The sequence below is a fragment of the Lissotriton helveticus genome, chromosome 4_1, assembly GCF_964261635.1.
Source record: "Lissotriton helveticus chromosome 4_1, aLisHel1.1, whole genome shotgun sequence".
Classification (NCBI taxonomy): Eukaryota; Metazoa; Chordata; class Amphibia; order Caudata; family Salamandridae; genus Lissotriton; species Lissotriton helveticus.
Genome location: NC_136063.1, coordinates 102,761,472 through 102,779,366, shown reverse-complemented (window position 1 = coordinate 102,779,366; position 17,895 = coordinate 102,761,472). Strand labels below are relative to the sequence as shown.

At 43.0% G+C, this 17,895-nt stretch overlaps 1 protein-coding gene across 1 annotated transcript in view; it reads left to right on the top strand.

The window, feature by feature from the left end:
* Nucleotides 1-13,134, top strand: part of HGH1 (HGH1 cochaperone) — a 158,292-nt gene extending 145,158 nt beyond the window's left edge. The window contains exon 7 of the mRNA XM_078686518.1: nucleotides 9,494-13,134. Within this exon, the coding sequence (XP_078542644.1) occupies nucleotides 9,494-9,727 (234 nt within the window). The 3' untranslated portion in view covers nucleotides 9,728-13,134. The remainder of the gene's footprint in view (nucleotides 1-9,493) is intronic.
* The last annotated feature ends 4,761 nt before the right edge of the window (nucleotides 13,135-17,895 follow it).

Genomic DNA, 17,895 nt, shown 5'->3' with positions numbered 1-17,895 from the left:
TTATACTACTGCATAGTGTGGTTTGGTTTTTGTTGGCTCATGCTGTCCACTGTAATTGTTGCTTCAGGTGCAATAAGTTTAATTTGAAGTTACTACTTAAAGATCATCTTATTCAGGAGAAAACAAGTACAGCCATACAAATGTGGAGCAGTACACCGTTTGAGAAGTATATTTAAACATAAGCACGGATGTTGTGGCAGTACGTCCAAATGTGATCATACCCCCTCTACAAATGTAGGTAGGACATGGCCTAGAGTTTTTGTTGCTGAAAGCATATGCCTACCTTCCCCGGATTAGCAGGAGCACATACACTCATGCACGCACTTCAAACACAAGCAAATGATCAAGTAATTTACTTAACATATACATTATACTCTTAACTAGGGGCTTTAGTAAAATTATATTTTGCAAGGTACTTGCAGGATGCATAGCTCTTAACAACGAAATACTTTGTGGCCACCGTATTAGCCACATGATTTATAATGCCAACTCCACACTGATGCCAAGCATACATAAGACATATCTGGCATGGTATATGGGAACTGCAATCATGTTAGGTTTTTATCAGTACTCTAAAGAAGCACTACATGAAACCACAACTATAATAAACAGTCATAGAAATAAATGAGGAAGAGCATTTAGATGCTAAAATTACAGGCACATATCTCTTATACATTTAGACGATTAATTAGCTCACAGCATTTGAAGAGTAAACATTTTAAATCTATCAGCAAGTTAACATTGGTTTGCATGTTTAAAACCCACTTTTCACTGGCAATGAATACATCGTATTTTAAATGTAATAGATTTTTGTGTTTTAAGAGTGAGGGATGGCCAACATTCACAATCTTATACGTGTCTGAATAGATGCATTTTACATGCTGTTTGGATACAAACACATTGGCAATAAAACATGCAAGCTGGGAAGAAATGGTTTTCTTGGATGAAATTATTTCCCTGTACCCCAGCCCCATTTATATAATGCCAGCTCAGACAGACGGTGTGCGATGTTAGATGGCCGGCTCTGAACGTAGTGATGTTTGATTGCAGCGACTTCCAACTCTCATACTTCTTTGGAGCTGACCATATCTAGCTGCTGGTGTATACTAACAGCATACTCTTGTTCTTGCAGGTCACACAATGCAACGGTTTCGCCTTTGGAAAAGTTTGAGTTATTGGCATTGTAAATGACAACATTTGTATTTATGTGTTGGTTTTGAAAACAGATAAATAAATGGCATTGTCATTTACATTGCAAATAGCTTTAACATTTCCAAAGGCGAAACCGTTGCATTGTAAATGCTTGTTAATGTATATGGTGTCCATATATATATCCTATGTCCATTTCCTGGACCTCCCCTTTCCAACGCTGTATTGGGTGTTGTGATTGGTGGTGTACTTTTCGAGTTTACCCGCCTCAAAGGACACAGTTCTCTCTTTATAATAGTAGTATAGATTTTTATATATATATATATATATATATTTATATAGATAAATATGTACATTAATTTACTGTAATATTTTACCTCCTCGTCCGTCTGTAATTAACAGTGAGCATTCTGCTCCTACAGAAACTCCAAGTAAAAAGCTACATACTAGTCTCCCTCTCCCTCCAATATGGCCCCCAGTGGCTTCCATCAATCAGATAAAAGGACACAAAAGTCCCAACACGACCTGTTTTTTTGTTTCTGCACTACTCCGAGTGCTGTTCATGTTCCTGTTTGTCAGGTGAGTTGGGGGCGGCGGTCCTGCTCTAGCGGACTCTTGGCCCCATTCTGAGGTGGGGTACAGTCTCATTTTTATTCTGTTTATTCCCATCTTGGTTGGCACTTTGAAAGTTTTCACCTGTCATGCTCTAGCTGACTTGTGGGGTCTTTCTGTGGTTTATGCCATTTTCGTACTCCTCGTCCTGCTCTGACAGACTCGGAGTCTTTCATGTTAGCTGTTCTGTGTGCCAAGTCCTGCTCTAGCGGACTCGGCGTATTTTACTAAATTGCTGGCGGCGTGCACAGGCCTGCTTGAGCGGCTCGGGCATGTTTGTTGTACCGCCCCCCCCACCCACGATGTTCTTTCGTTTGGGGCTGGATTTCGCGGTTTTTGAAGCCGCGTATGCTTCTGTTAGCGCGGTGCGCTTCTGGGTTGCATTTCATTTTGCCCCTTTCATTATATGGGTTTTGTGTGTTTGCGGGTCCTGACATCCTGCATTTGCGGATTCACCTTGCCGGGTTGAGTTGGGCCTTCAGTTCCTCTTCCTCTCGGCTTCGTGTTTGGGGGCGTGGCTTCCTACAGGCGTCTCTTACGATCGACGCCTGCATTCCTGGGCTTCTTCTGGGGGCTGTGGTGTGACGTAATTGGGAGGCGTGTGTCTCTCCTGTCCTGGGGCGATTTTTTTTCTGGGGTTTCCATGGTGATGGGAGCCTTTTTGAATGCTCCTGCTTGCCGTAGTGGTGTTGCTGGTCATTCTTTGTTTGGCAGCTATGGAGCCTGATGCTGTTTTGGATTCTGCGTCCACTGACTGTTCTGCTGGGTCTCTGGCATCGGTGCCTTCACTTGCGGTGCTTCAGCAAATGATTAATACAGCGGTGGCGGCTGCTTTACAGATAAGGATTCACTTCCTCCTCCAAAAAGGACCAGATGTGATCCGGGTCCTTCCCATGACTCTGAGGGGGAAGATGATGTGGACATTCAGGGTCGTTTTGTCCAGGGGTCAGATCTGAAAAATGCTCTTCACCACATCCGTTCCAACCTCTTGTTTCCTGAGTCCGATGTGACTTTGGAGAACTCCTTTGACTCTTTGGGGCCTGCTTATTCTACTGCGGGGTCTTCTGTGGTTGCGGCCCCAGTTGTGGCTCCGTTCCTGGAAGGCTGATTCTGCGCAGAAGGGCTTGCTCATGAAGATCCCCTTTTCGGGGGTGAAATAGTTTGGTGCTCCATTGGAGGACATGGTAAAATAATCGGTGTAGGATCGGAAACTTCTGGCTCCGGAGAGGGCTGGACGGTGCCGATTTTTTGGGGCTCGCAGGGCTTTTGGTCCGGCTCGTATGGGGAAGGTTCATCAGCCCTTTTCGTGGAAGGGGGCGTGGCCAGGCTGCTCCTTCCTTTGGCAAGTCCCGGTTCTCCGACAAGCCTTCTACGTCTTCCACACCCCTCCCCCACCCCCCAAATCATGACTGGTTTGCTCCGGGAGTTGGTCCTGTGGGGAGAAGGCTGTCTCATTTTCTGGATACATGGAGGCATACTGTGTCGGATCAGTGGGTTCTTCAGGTGGTGTCGGAAGGTTTTTCCCTTGGATTCGTCCAGACTCCCCCAGACTGTTTTCGGGTCACTCCTTTCCCTCGAGACTCTCCAAAGAAGTTGGCCCTCTTGGAAGGGGTCCGTTCTCTGGTGGTAAAGGGCGCTGTGATTCCGGTTCCGGTGGGACTAAGGGGTATGGGGGTGTACTCCATTTTGTTCCTGGTGGAGAAGCACACCGGGGATCTCAGACCTGTTCTGGATCTAAAATTGTTGAACTGGTTCATTGCTCCCGTGAGGTACAAGATGGTATACTTGCAGGTGATCATCGACCTACAGGATGCTAATCTGCATGTTCCAGTTCATCCAAGGTTTCAGCGGTTTCTCAGATTCTGTGTTCTGGGTTAACATTTTCAATTTTCAGGTATTACCCTCCGGCCTGTGTTCTTCGCCACGGGTCTTTACTAAAGTTCTGGCTCCTCTGATGTGTCATTTGCATGGGAGGGGTATTCGAATTTTTCCATACCTGGATGATTTGTTGATTTCTGCTTCTTCTCTTTCTAAGGCAGTGGTCCATGTCCGGGAGGTTTGCCAGGTCCTGGAGAGTCACGGTTTTCTGATGAATCTGAAGAAGTCCTGCCTGTCCCCTTCTCAGGATATGACGTACATTGGGGCTCACTTCAAGACTCTGTTGGGGTTGGTGTTCCTGCGTCCTGCACGAAATAGGACTCTGGTGTCTGCAATTCGGTCCCTGTTGTCAGAGCCTTGTCCACCTGTGAAAATGTGGCTGAGGGTCCAGGGTCTTCTGTTTGCCACCTTGCTGGTGGTTCAGTGGGCTCGTCTTCACTTGTATCCCTTTGTGAGCCACATTTTGTCTCATTGGCGCCCGTGTGGTCAGGATTTCAGTCAGAGGGTTCCTGTGTCAGCCCAGGTGAGGGAGGATCTGGGTTGGTGGTTGGACGACATTCATCTGTCCCAGGGTCGCCCCTTTCTGTTTGTTCCTTCTCGGGTGGTCACGACGGATGCCAGAGGTTTGGGCTGGGGGGCTACTCTGGGCGATGCCTCAGTGCAGGGGTTCTGGTCGCAAGTTCAGATGTCCTGTTCATCAAATTACCGAGAGCTGAAGGTTGTTCAGTTGGGTCTGTTGGCTTTCGCTGCTCTGCTGGTGGGTCACCATGTTCAGGTCCGGACGGACAACCAGGTGGTCATGTTTTACATCAATCACCAGGGTGGTTGCAGGGTTCGTTCCCTCAGTTGCCTCAGTCTCCTGATTTGTTCTTGGGCGGAATCCAATCTGGGATCCCTGTCGGCGGTTTATATCACGGGTCGGGAGAATGTGGTGGCAGATTGTCTCAGCAGGGTCTTTCCTTCCATGGGGTCTTTGTCTCTGACCCGGTTGATGTTCCGGACGTTGCAGGGGAAGTTTGGGTGTCCGTGGTGGACTTGTTTGTGTCTCCGGACAATGCCAAGACCCGTTATTTTTGCACGATTATGCCCTGTCAGAGCGCATGGATGGTGGATGCAATGTCTTTCCTTTGGCCGGAGGGCCTGTTGTATGCTTTCCCACCGGTTCTCCTGATACCTGCGGTATTGATGAAGATCAAGAGGTAGGGGGCTTTTGTCCTTCCAGTGGTCACGGGTTGGTGCCGTCGCCCGTGGTATCCGCTCTTGTTGGAGTTGGCGGTGTGCCCGGGTTGGACGTTGCCGTTCCAACCTTTTCCCTTGATGGGCCCTCTGATTCCTCTTCCGGTGTTCAGGTCCATGAGTCTGCAGGCTTGGCTCTTGAGAGGTAATCCCTGATCCATGGTGGTTGTTCTGTGGAGGTTGTTGGTCTTATTCAGAGGTCCAGGCGTCCCTCGACTTTAAAGTCGTACGCTAAACATTGGGACAACTTTGCTGCCTGGTGTCTTCGCCATGGTTGGTCTGTTGACTCTTTGGATCCTGCACGGGTGCTGGATTTTTTTAAGGAAGGTTTTGTTTTGGGCTTGGCTCTTTCTACCCTCCGTGCACAGTGGGCTGCCATTCAGGCTTTTCATGAGCTTCCTTTTGTGGTTGTTTAGCCCTTGGTGTCTCGTCTTTTTCGTTCTCTTGCCCCTCAGCGTCCGCGCCCGATGCTTTCTCCTCCCCTGTAGGACCTTCCGTTGGTGTTGAAGGCTTTGCAGTCAGTTCCTTTTGAGCCTTTGGAGTCAGTGGAGTTGAACTTTTTGACTCTCAAGGTGGTGTTTCTGGTGGCTATTGCTTCTGCCAAGCGTGTTGGGGAGTCGGGTGCATTCCTTCGTTCTGCTCCTTTTTTAAGGATTCTGGATGATAGGGTGGTTTTACGTGATCATCCTACTTTTGTCCTTAAGGTGGCATTGTTCTTTCATCGTTCTGCTGAGGTTGTCCTCCCTGTGTTCTTTCCTGTTCCTTCGTCTCCGGAGGAATCTCTGTTACATCTTCTGGATATTAGACGCGCGTTGGTCATTTATTTGGCCCGCACCTCTTCCTTTTGTGTGGTGGACTATTATTATTATTATTATTATTATTTGTGACTTTTGGTCTGGCTAGACAAGGGCAGAAGCCATCTCTTTCCACTCTCAGTCAGTGGATTAAGGAGACTATTCTTTTGGCGTATGATGCTCTCTCTGTGGTTCCCTCTCATCCGGTTCAGGGGCATTCTACTAGATCTGTTGCTGCTTCTTGGGCCTCCTTTAAAGGTGTTTCCATGGAGGATATCTGCAGGACGGCCACTTGGTCTTCGCCTCATACGTTCATGTCTGATTACCAGCTTGAGGTTGGGGGTGGGGCTTCTGTGGCCTTTGCTTCTTCAGTTCTCAGTTCTGTGACTTCATGAGATGTGTGTCTCTTTCGTTTGTTGTCATTAAAGTGTGTATTTTTCTAATGCATTACTTTTGTGGGTTGTGTTCCTTACATGAAGCTGTTCTTGCTATAGTTGTGTCTTCACTGTTAATTACTGTGGCGAGGAAGATGGTCCAGGAGGTAATGCCCCGGTTACTTACCGGTAATCTTCATTACTCCAAGTCCTAGTCTTCCTCGCCACAGTATAGTTTCCCTTCCCTCCCGGCCCTCTTGGTGGCTTCATGTATGCAGCTTTGTTTTTCCGGTCGTCCTGGGACTTTTGTGTCCTTTTATCTGATTGGTGGAAGCCACTGGGGGCCATATTGGAGGGAGAGGGAGACTAGTATGTAGCTTTTTACTTGGAGTTTCTATAGGAGCAGAATGCTTACTGTGGTGAGGAAGACTAGGACTCGGAGTAATGAAGATTACCGGTAAGTAACCAGGGCATTAAGAAACATTAAAAGTTTAAGCTTAAGTAATCTTATTTTAATCTAAAAAAATTTCATGTGCAAAATAGATATTATTTTTCTGTGCATTGTATAGGGTGGTAAGTGGCTGTTAGGGTTCAGGGATGGTGGTAAGTAGTTTTAGGGCTCAGGCGTGCAACAGAGGTAGCAAGGGGTTTTTAGACTTCAGGGATGGGTTTCTATAGGGGTAGTAGCGAGTTTTTTAGGGCTTACGGTTGGGTGGTGTATAGCGGTAGTAAGGAGTTTTTAGGGTTATGGAATTGGTTACTTATAAGAGTACAACGTTTTTACAGTTCTGGCATTGGTTATGTATAGAGTTAGTCAGGATATTTTCGGGTTCAAGATGTATTTGTTCGGGCTCAGTGTTGGTTATATAGAGGGGTAGTAAGGAGGTTTTAGGCTGTAGAGATGGGTTGTGTATAGAGGTAATAAGGGAATTTAAATGTAACTGTATTGGTATTTTAAAAGTCATATACATTATTAACATATGAAAAATGGATTCTTCATCATTTGGAAATATGATTATTTAAAATGTTACAACTAAAATTATATTGAATTAAATTAAAAATGTTAGCTACATTTCTTTATGCATATGTGTGTGTACATATTTATATAAATACATTGTGTACATAGCATACATATGAAAAGGTAAAGCACCATGTTAAAAATGAATGTTTAGTTGAATAAATTCAATTGTAAAGTTTTGAAACTAATACATACCAACTTACCTGCATAGTAAAGGACTAGATATGTAAGGCATGCTATGTAAGAGCACTCCCGATGTAATAACTGATGTAATAGCCTACAATGTAACAAGTGACATTCCGCCATAAAAGGAAAGGTAAGCACAGCCTCAAACACTGTAATGATACCTCTAGGACACGCATTAGGACCCAGGGAAGGGCAGTAGTCCTGTTACGTACTGCGGGATCCACCAGGACACACAACATATATGCTGCCACACCTGACATGGGGTAGGTAAAGGGTCAGGAGACCCAAACCACTGCCGGGAAGCACCAGCAGAAACAACCCTACAAGAGTTTGAGCGGCAAAAAGCAAACTCTGCACCCCTCTACAGAATTGTTGACTTGGGACGGGGAGAAGGGTGGGGGATTGTCACATGATGAGACCCCCCCCTCCTTTTATAAAGCAACCAATGCTTAATTTGAGCTGGTGGTCGCAGGTGGGGCACACCAGCACTCATTTTTAGGGACCCTGCACTTTGTTTTCCTTAAAAGGCTTTGAACCTGAGCAAAAGAAAAAAAAACACAAAAGGAGAAAGACGGACAAACTAAGCAAGAATGAAAAAGAAACTGGAAGAGTGAGATAAAGGCAGAGAATGTTTGGTGGGATGTGAAAGAGGTATGAGGTGCAATCAAGAGTATGCAGACTTGGCCTTTGGCACCCCCTCCTTCGATAGTGCAAACCGTGGGCCTCTGAGCGAACATTTGGGCCTGGTACTTATTCTTTTACAAATTAAGCACTGACTCCAACCTGCCTTCCAGCTGCAAACAGAAAATGTCAACCAAAATAAAAATCCAAAAATATAGAGAAAATTGTTTGAAAAGGATCAAATAACACTTAGTAAATGTAAAAGGTTTGGGTTTTGAGTAGTGCATGTACTCAAAGGGGCATCTATGCATTTACTTGCAGACAGAGCAAAGCGTTGCGGGGTTTCATGCATGTGCACAGTTCAACACTATGAAAAATGTAAAGTAACGCCTTTTGAAAAAAGTTCAGTAAAGCATATGGGGTTGACTCATATAATCCAATTTAATTTCACAAAGTCACATCCTGCTTCCTGAAACAATGTTGTATCAGTCTGGTCTTTTACTAATCTTTTCCTCAAACAGCAGGATCATTCACAGTCTTCAGTTGCACATGAGAATGTTTCCACAGTGCCCTCTGCTTTAAGATAGCTGCCTTCCTCCCAGGGTTAACCCTCTTAGGGCACCCACTAATCCCCCAAATACTATCCAATCCGTATGCCAGGAAAAGAAACTTGCACATTGCACTGGGCATAAAAAAGTGATACAAAAATAGGAGCGGTGCAAGGGCCGCTTCTCTGCTAGGAAGCGACCCCTGCACTGCGCTGTTCCTATTTTGGTATCACTTTTTTAGGCCTTTAGTTTTCTGGTAGATGTTTCTTTATCTTGTTCTTGTTCTCCATCTTCTTTGCAGTCAAGAGCTTTCATTGCCCAGTCTTGAAAAAAAAAGTCTGATGAAAAGGCTTGGCCACTAAAGGGCACGAGCCCAGTCTAAACGTGTGCAGTTTAAAACCCAGAGTTCTTAAGGTTCCCCAACCCACCCTGACAGCGTGAACGTGGGCCGGCACTTTTTGGCCATACATAATAATGTATTAGTAGACTGGTAGGGTATGCGCACTGGTGCAGCATCGATGCAAACACAAGTTCACCCTTGTAACAGCCGTACCTGTGCACTTAGTTAATGCACAGGTTTGCTCCAGAAAAGCATCCCTTCTTGTTAACATATCTGCTCCCTAAGTCACCCAGTAGTTGACGCGTATAAGAGTGAGCTGTGAGAGAGTAGGGCAGCTAGCCTGCATTAAAGGCGGTGCTGGCAGACTTGAGACCTGTCTTTTAAATGTGAGGTCCAGTATTGCGGAAACCAGCAAAAAGTAGTGTTACGTAAAACCACCAAAGGAAACGGTACTTTATAGCAATAGATTGTAATTGTAAATACAATTAACTTTACTTTGTGATATAAGTTAATTATTACGTTCTTTTTATGCCTTAAATTAACCACTGATGTGCAGTTAATACTGTGGCCAGGCTTGTGATAATTGTCTTTGAATACTTGGAGTTCAGCCAAAGATTCCTACATCACAGACCTTTCCTACCCTCACTGAATATCGTACACTGAAGTAGTCCAGCTAATAAAACCTTTCTGTATGACACAAATATGAAATTCTCGAATCAATGTCTCTTTTCTAACAGGTGCTGATTGGTGATGAGCCTGAGCCTGGAATGGAGAACCTGAATGAGGTGCAGATACCCGAAGACGTGGAGAAAAAGCTTCAGCGCCTTGACATGGAAGAGGAGGCGCAGATTAAGGAAGAGGAGGCGCTGATTAAAGAAAAGCGGCAACAAGGAGACCAGGACCCATTGGTAGCAGTTCCCTGTGAGGAATCTCTCTCCAGAGAAGAGCTGCAGACCGGTCTGCAGCGGTAACACAGCCCCCGCTTTGTTTAAAGCATTTTGGGCAAGTGAGGAGTGACTGAGCAAGAACGAACAGTTGAAAGGTGGGCTTGGGCCCTTCGGCTGGATAGCATGTGGAGGGATCCCTTTGCAATGAAAACTCACTAGCCGGGCTCCAGTACTCGCTGACCGACAAGGGGCAAAGGAACTGCGACCGCCCAGCTTCTACTTGCCTTGGAGTCAGAGGGGTGTTGGATGCTAACAGATCTTATTCCAAGTTTATCTAATACAGCATGAATCTTGAACCCTCAACACCCAGTTCCGTCCTCATTCTCTTCTCAGTGACAGTCTGAAGAGGACGTGCAACAGTGGACAAATTGTGCAGCTGACGAAAAGAGACTTCAATCTTTTGCACAATCACATTTATGAAACTGTTTGGGCCCCCCTGAATGCTGCTGTGCCCGACACATGGCTCGGTGTAATTAAGAACTCCACAGGAACTGGCCTGTTTTTGATTCCATGATGATCAGAGTAGGGTTGCCAGTTTGGTGCACATTGCCAGGACATCATATTTCCTGCTGTGTGTTTTCCTTTTACAAATCAAGACCAGCTTGTGCCTCAGTCCAATCTATTAAAGAAATCAATCCAGAGTTTGAAGCTATCCTTCAAAGCCTAGTCCCAGAGCCACACTGCCATAAATACCTGGAGTGAGGTGGCGGTCCTAGGATGTAACATCTGTCATTGGACAAATGTGGCAATAAAAGATTGTTCACTTATATATTTTGTTTCTAGCATATTTTGGTATTTCTCTGGTTCTTCTTCATGAAAACAAATCTGACGGGGCCACTTCTGAAAGCAAGGCCCCCCAGGATGGGAAACAGTAGATGATGAGCACTCATTTCATTAGCATTTGTTGGGCTGAAAATGGTTTAATTTTTCTTCCAGTTCACTTTTTTTTAATTGTACCAAGACCCACTAGAGACAACCAGACGTAAAGACAGGAAATCCCAGGGACAACCAATGAGACATTGAATAATATATGTCTTACTGACACGTTGATCTGCCCTTATTTAAGAGGTTATCTGGTGAAGAGGCCTTACGTGAGGGCCAGACCTTGTATCATGAATCCAAGAATAATTAAGCAGATAAAACAATAATAATAATACTCTTGATTTGTATCGCACGGCTAATCACCCATGAGGGTCCTTGGCACGCGTAGATTAAGTGATTTTCCCAGAATCACAGAATGTTGAGCCGATGCCGAGACTCGAACCAGGTCCAAAGTTATGTTATGATCATTTATAGAGCGGAATGCTTGCCCGGCAACATGGCGTCCTAGCGCTAAATATGGTAGAGTGGTAGGGCGAGAAAGCTAGTGATTGGAAAAGAGCCAGGTCTTGATCATTTTTCTGAAGGTCCAATGGTCTTGCATGCAGCGAGCGGCAAGAGGTATTGAGTTCCAAAGGGTTGGGGCAAGTGCCCTAAACGAACGCCACCCTGCTCTTGACCTGCGCACCCGTGGGACACGGGCCAAATACAGGTCCGCAGAGCGCAAAACATGTGTCGGGACATACAGGGAGCATAGCTCGCTCAAAATATGTGGGCCCAGACCATAGAAGATCTTGTGTGTCATATACAGGGTCTTAAAGTAGACTCTTTGCTCGATGGGTAGCCAATGGAGTTGGCGTAATAGGTCTGACGCATGGCAGTGCTTAGGTAGCGCAAAAAGTGGGAGTGCAGCTGCATTCTCTGCCCGCTGTAGTCTTTTAGTCACTGTTTTGTTGACTCCAAGAAACAACCCATTGCAGTAGTCCAGTCGTGCCAACACAGTGAATTGGCGATTATCTGCCGAATAGGTGCGTCAAGGAGTCCCAAGATTGGTTTCAAGCCACGTAGAAAACCAAAACAAGTGCCGGCCACGGTCTTAGCGTGCTCCTCAAAAGAGAAAGCGCCGTCCAACAAAACGTATTCCATACAAATTCATTCAGGGAGAATAAATAAGAGCAATCTGACCATTCACTGTAATTGCTTTATGTCTAAAGCGATTAGGATCTAAAAAACAATTTGGCAATTAATGATTGTAAAAGTCTGATGTTATCGAAGACAGAATACTTAGGACAAAAGCCTGCCTGGGCCATTGGTATCACTCCCCTTGAAATAGCCCAATCCTTCAGGTGGTCCAGGATGCCTGCTGCAAAGATCTTCCCAGTTGCGTCCAACAGGGCTACCTGTCTATAATTACTGGGTGCAAGTCTTAAGCCCTTCTTCAGTAAAAGAATAACAATATTCCCAGTCAATGATTTTGGATTAGATCAGTTTTATAGATCTGGCAAAATAGTGGCTCGAAAAACTTGCTCCAACCTTCAGGGTTTTTTTGAGGACTATAGCTGGGAGCTTGTCTGTACCCATTGCTGCTGAGGTTCTAGACCTCCTGATGTAAAATTTAATTTGCTCCTCCGTTGGGGCGCTTATCCCTACATCTGCTTCTCAACCAAACATTGATCTACAAGGAGGTTATTGGTTGAAATCGTCTCGATTTGCTTTGCAGAGCTCTAGCTGATATTTTTGTCAGTCATTTTGGGAGACCGAAGATGCTGTAGAAGATTTTTGAGCTCCGGTTGCTTTTAGACGCCAGAACTGATGCTTATTTTTTTGAGAATTTGCCAACTGCAAATTCACCTAGTTTGTATCCATAATTTCTCTTTCTCTTATAGAATTAATTTTCTTCCTTTTTTTCTTGAAAATAAGAAATGTCTTTTTTCCTGGGAACAGAGAAACGTAAGAATTGCTGTCTGATTAAACTGTTTAATTCTCTCTAAATGTCATCTGTAGGATTACTTAAGTTTCTTGGCGGTTTTAGATTGGTATCCCAAGCAGCCGTGACCTGAATAGCTTGAACTACCGCCCAAAGAGTCTGTTTGAAGTTTGAACTGGATGTATTTCTTTTTTGATTTGAAACAGCTGTTGAGTAATGATCAATGCATTCATCTTATTCAGACTGGGGGTGTTCCATATAACTCTGCCCGTCTTATGAGCAATAAGGGTATCTCCATTAATTTGAGACTGGGACCAAGAAAAGGAAGAAAGGAGGTTCAGCTCAATTTTTAATGTCAATATTGCATGATCTCTGCTTTGTCTAAAGTGTACGCTTAATTGTGATCTCTGAAATAATCCATAGCCACAAATGATGCAATCTTGTATAGACGGATAAGTTACTCTGGTTCTTATGAATAGCACAGTACGCCCCCTTCTGTCCTACCATTCAAGATTACTCCATTAATTCCACATACCTGTTGTACAATCAATTTCCCTCGTTTACACTCAGGAAAAACAGGATTTGGGAGGGACCAATAATAATCAAAGTCAACTCCTAGACGCTGTTACCAAACTGTATCAAATGTTCACATTAAAGTCTCCCAATAAAAGGATTTGCAGAATAATTTCTGAGTCTAAGGTAGATTCGATTAAATCAAAGATATGGATCATTGAATTGTGTTCTATGCCCGGAGGAACATAAATATTGAAAAGGATAAGTGTATCTACAGAGGTGGAACTCTCCTTAGGTATTTTTTATCTTAAGGCACCGAACATTTTTGCTGGGTAAATGAACTATTTCAAATTCCCACTTGATTTTCTCAGATAACAGAGTGGCTAGACCTCCCTTTGCATGGCCTCCACTCACTCTCGCTGCTTGTATCTCGAAGACTAAATAGCCTGTTTGATATAACTCTTTTAAGGCCCTTGTCTCTTAATGGCAGGCAATTGCTGGTGATGTTTCTAATAAATGGCATAATTTTATAGGTTCAAACCCTGCCATATTTCAGAATACGATATTAATAGTGTTGCTAAAAGGGAAGTTTAAAACCCCTTCCCTGCTTAATGCCGTTTAACAAACTCGCGATCCAAGACCAATGGTTTTTGCTTGATGGATTCCCGGACTGGTATTTTCTATTATTCTGAATTGTCCTGTCACCATCTTCAAGATCGATTTCCAAGTTTTTTTACTAATGCGGCATGTGTAGATGCCATCTGGAGATTACTTTGGGACTGAGATAGCGTCTCCCAGGTTGGGATTGTGATTCTTGAGCCGGTTATTTTACCACTTTAGATTTATCTGGAAAAAAGACCAGTTTTGTTTCTGGAGATGAAAATGAAAGAAGTTGGAAGAGACTGTAGATGGTTCAGGATCCGTTGACGATTTAAGGGCTCATTGCCTGTCGCAAAAAGGTCTGAAATCTCTAGCGTGCACACAATGTTCTGATGTACTTTTGTTTCTACTAGTGAAGCTATAGTATCTAGAGCGGAGGTTTGTTAAATAGTTGAATAATTAGTATTTGAGAGATTTTGGCTTATGACATTTTCAGCATGAGGATTCAGTTGTTGGGATGAATCCTCCCGAGAACATTTTTGTAATGAGCCTTTTTCCTGGATAGTGTTTTGTTTTTATGATTTTCCAGTTTTTAATATTACTTTTCCTTGTTGTTGGTCGATTTCCAGAGGATCTATTTGTGGCAACTTTATTTTCTGGAATTTCAATCTTGGGAATCTTCATTTCTTTTTATTTTCTTTCTTTACTAGTGATTTGGATTGCACATTCTGTTTTACCGCATGGTTTTTATGAGATATAGTATTCTCTGTTGACTTGGAACCTTTATCTGTAGATGTTCAAGTGCAAGGAGCAGGTTGCTTTAGCACCTCTCTTTGGTTGAATATAGGATAGTTTGGGAGGGATGGATTGGAGGCACTCTCTCCTTCACAATCCTGAAAAGGTTTTCTGAGCGAATAGATGGTATCTCTATTTCCTTTAATTTGACCTACTTCCTTTTTATTTATATTGCAAGTTTGAGTTGCTTATTTGAATGCATGGGAATCTGGCACCCTCCAGTATTTTAATTTGTTTGGGTTTTTCACCCAACTCTCCATTTTGTTCTTGTTTACTGGTCTGTGATGACGCAATGGGTTGTTTGTTTTCTTGAGTAACCAGAAATTGTAAAATGTTAGTTATTGCTACCAATGAATGATCAGAGATAAATGTTTTTTCCAACAGTGAGAGAATCAATTCAAGTATTGTAACATAAACCATTTTCTCCAAATCATGTTTTTCCTTACGTTGAAGTAAGCACTCCCGGGGGGTATATCGTGCTCTTTTGAAGGCATGTTGCAGTAGTTTTTTGGGGTAACCTCGAGGTTACCCCAAAAAAAACCGAAAAAACTACTGAAACATGCCTTCAAAAGAGCACGATATACCCCCCGGGAGTGCTTACTTCAACGTAAGGAAAAACATGATTTGGAGAAAATGGTTTGTGTTACAACGTTTGGTCCCCATACCCACCAAGTTCGACAAACAATACTCAGAAATTGGCATCTATTAGAAGAACTAGAATGCCCTTTTCCCCGACCAATCTTTGCGTATAAGAAAAACCTCAGCATCGGCCAACAGATTGTTCGTGCCGATGTAATGGTTGAAAAACCCAAACATGACTTGCTTTCGATATGGGGCATGAAACAGATCAAGGGGCACCACAGATGTGGAAATTGTGTATCGTGTGATACAACGATTGAGGGCACTGAATTCCTCCACAAGAACATAAGGTGGAAAAATGAGGGTTTCTCTAACTGTAGAACCAGGAATGTAGTATACGCAATTACTTGCAGTTGCGAAAAACTATACATCGGAAAAACTAATCAGCAGATCAACACTCGCATCACACAACATAGATCACGAATTAAAAATAAAGTGGTGTCTGCCCCTATGGTCCAAACGAAACTGACTTTAAATGGACAGTTTTGTATACAATCATCCCTACTAAACGAATCAAAGATGTTGATAATGTCTTACTAAAAAAGGAAGCCTATCTGATATTGCGATTCAATAGCATACAGACAGGTTTGAACTCCATGTCAGAAATTTCTAGGCTATAAAATGTATCGCACTAAATATGTATAATGCACCCTATGTGAGATCATCTAGTCCAAAGGGACTACATATCCCACAATTCCGAAAACCACGTGCTGTAAGTAAATACCACGCCTTGTCCAAGATGGCGCACTGATGGAGAGCCATGGTGATCGAGTATAACAGTTCTGACTAGAAGAATTTGGGTAGGTAAACCAAAATGCTATGCCGACCAATCTTGATGCAATGAGGGTAGCAAGCGGCACCTAATCGAGTGCTTATTACTTTGACAGGACACGGACCTTTTGAAATAGAATACAGTAGACGCCGTAGAAAAGAGCAGTGAGAGCGAGCGCGCTGAGCCTGATACAGAAGGTACATACTCACTATTGGGCTCTGGGCGTGTTGTGTCCGTATGTTTGTGTAAATAAGATAAATGAACAAACTTAGTTACATAAAATACTCTCCTTAGGCAGACAAGCAGGACCCCTTCGGGCATCAGTGAATATAAAATAAAGACACAAAAGCGTAATAGTGGCGGTTTTCCACCGAAGTGACCATGAGATAGGAGCGACTACACCTAAAAGGTAGAATCTAAGAGTGGTGCTGGTGTCTTTTTTTATTTTGTTTGGCAAATTCATACAAGATACATGTTCACGGAAAAAACAGAAAAGAGAAAAGCAAAAAATTACAATATATATCATTTCATATCATCAATTGGGAACCAGACATAATACAACAGAGTATAACATACCAATGGCATAAAATCAATAGAGAGAGAGAGAGAGAAAAAAAAAAATACAGCCTACTATATTATTATTTAGTCAATGACAGAATATGAGAGTCCTCTCTCATTATCGTACCACCTAGATATAGGTTCCCATATCAGAGCTCCAACTGCTCTTGCTTTTCTACCTCTGGTAGCATAAATTGCGATTTCTTGTTTATAAATTGCTAGGAATCGACTTAACCACATCCGAAAAGTAGGGGGTTCCAAATCTTTCCATCTAGCAGCCAAAATGATACGAAAAACGGCATACCCCATAAAAAATACCGCTTGTTCCTCATTATTGTGACCCAATGAATCATCGTGGCCTAATATATACAGAGTTAAGGAGTCTCTTATCTGATGTCCGAAAATTTGGGCCCAGAACTCAAGTATCATAGCCTTTAATGTTGTTAATTCCGGACATTCTGAAAACATATGTGATAAATTGGCCGATGGTTGCTTACATCTTGGGCAGTTATCGTCAGCCCGGAGACCCCAAGCAAATAGTTTTGCCGGTGTATAATACGGGTTGTATACAACTCTGTAATATTGTGCTTTTAAGTTGGAAGCTATAAAATATTTTGCCGAAAGAGCAATTGAAAGGTCAATGTCAACATTGGGGTTTGCTAGTTTTATAGCCCAAGATTGTTCAACTCGCTCAAGATCGTCAGGGGTTTTTGCCATCAACATCTGGTAAAGAGCCCCTATTCTTGTAGATTTTTTACCTATAAAATCAAGAAGCGGCAAGTTCTCCAATGGTGTTATTGGTATAACGTTACGGATACTGGACAATATTTGATAATATTTAAGAAAGTCACTGGCGGGAATAGAATATTTTTCTTGAAAAGATTCAAAGGAAATGGGAATATTATGTCCTAAAAAATCACCGACTGTGTTGATACCTAAACGCTCCCATCTTTGCGAGGTAAAATCATTGAGAGGGCGAGATAATCTTGCTATGCCACAGTGGGGTATATTTTGTAAAAGTAGGAATAGATAAATATTTAGAGGTAGCTTTCCATACAGCCCATGCATCTAGTACAGTCTTCAATTTAATTTTTTTATAATACGAGGACTCTATCTGCCTTAAAAATAACCCTTTACACTTATCACCAAGGCTGAGTTCGTAAATCGAAGGAATGTATAGATCTGGGGGTAATGCGGTAGTTTTTTTATTCGTCAGTAGGGATCCTTAGATTGTATTAATGCTGCCCATAGATATAATTTTAGGTTAGGAATCGCTAATCCTCCTTTGTCTTGAGGTAACGACATCAGAGGGAGGGCTCTTCTTATCTTACCATAACTCCACATAAATTTAGAAATGGTAGAGTCGATAGTCTTAATAAAGTTTACACCAGCCAACAGAGGAATTGCTCTAAAAAAATAGAGAATCCGTGGAAAAATATTCATTTTTATATAGTTTGCCCTTCCGATTATAGATAGGTGTAAGTTATTTATTCTTTTAAGGTCATTTTTAATTTTGTCAATAAGGGGAGTATAGTTCAGGTGACTAATTTTATCCACATCAACAGAGAG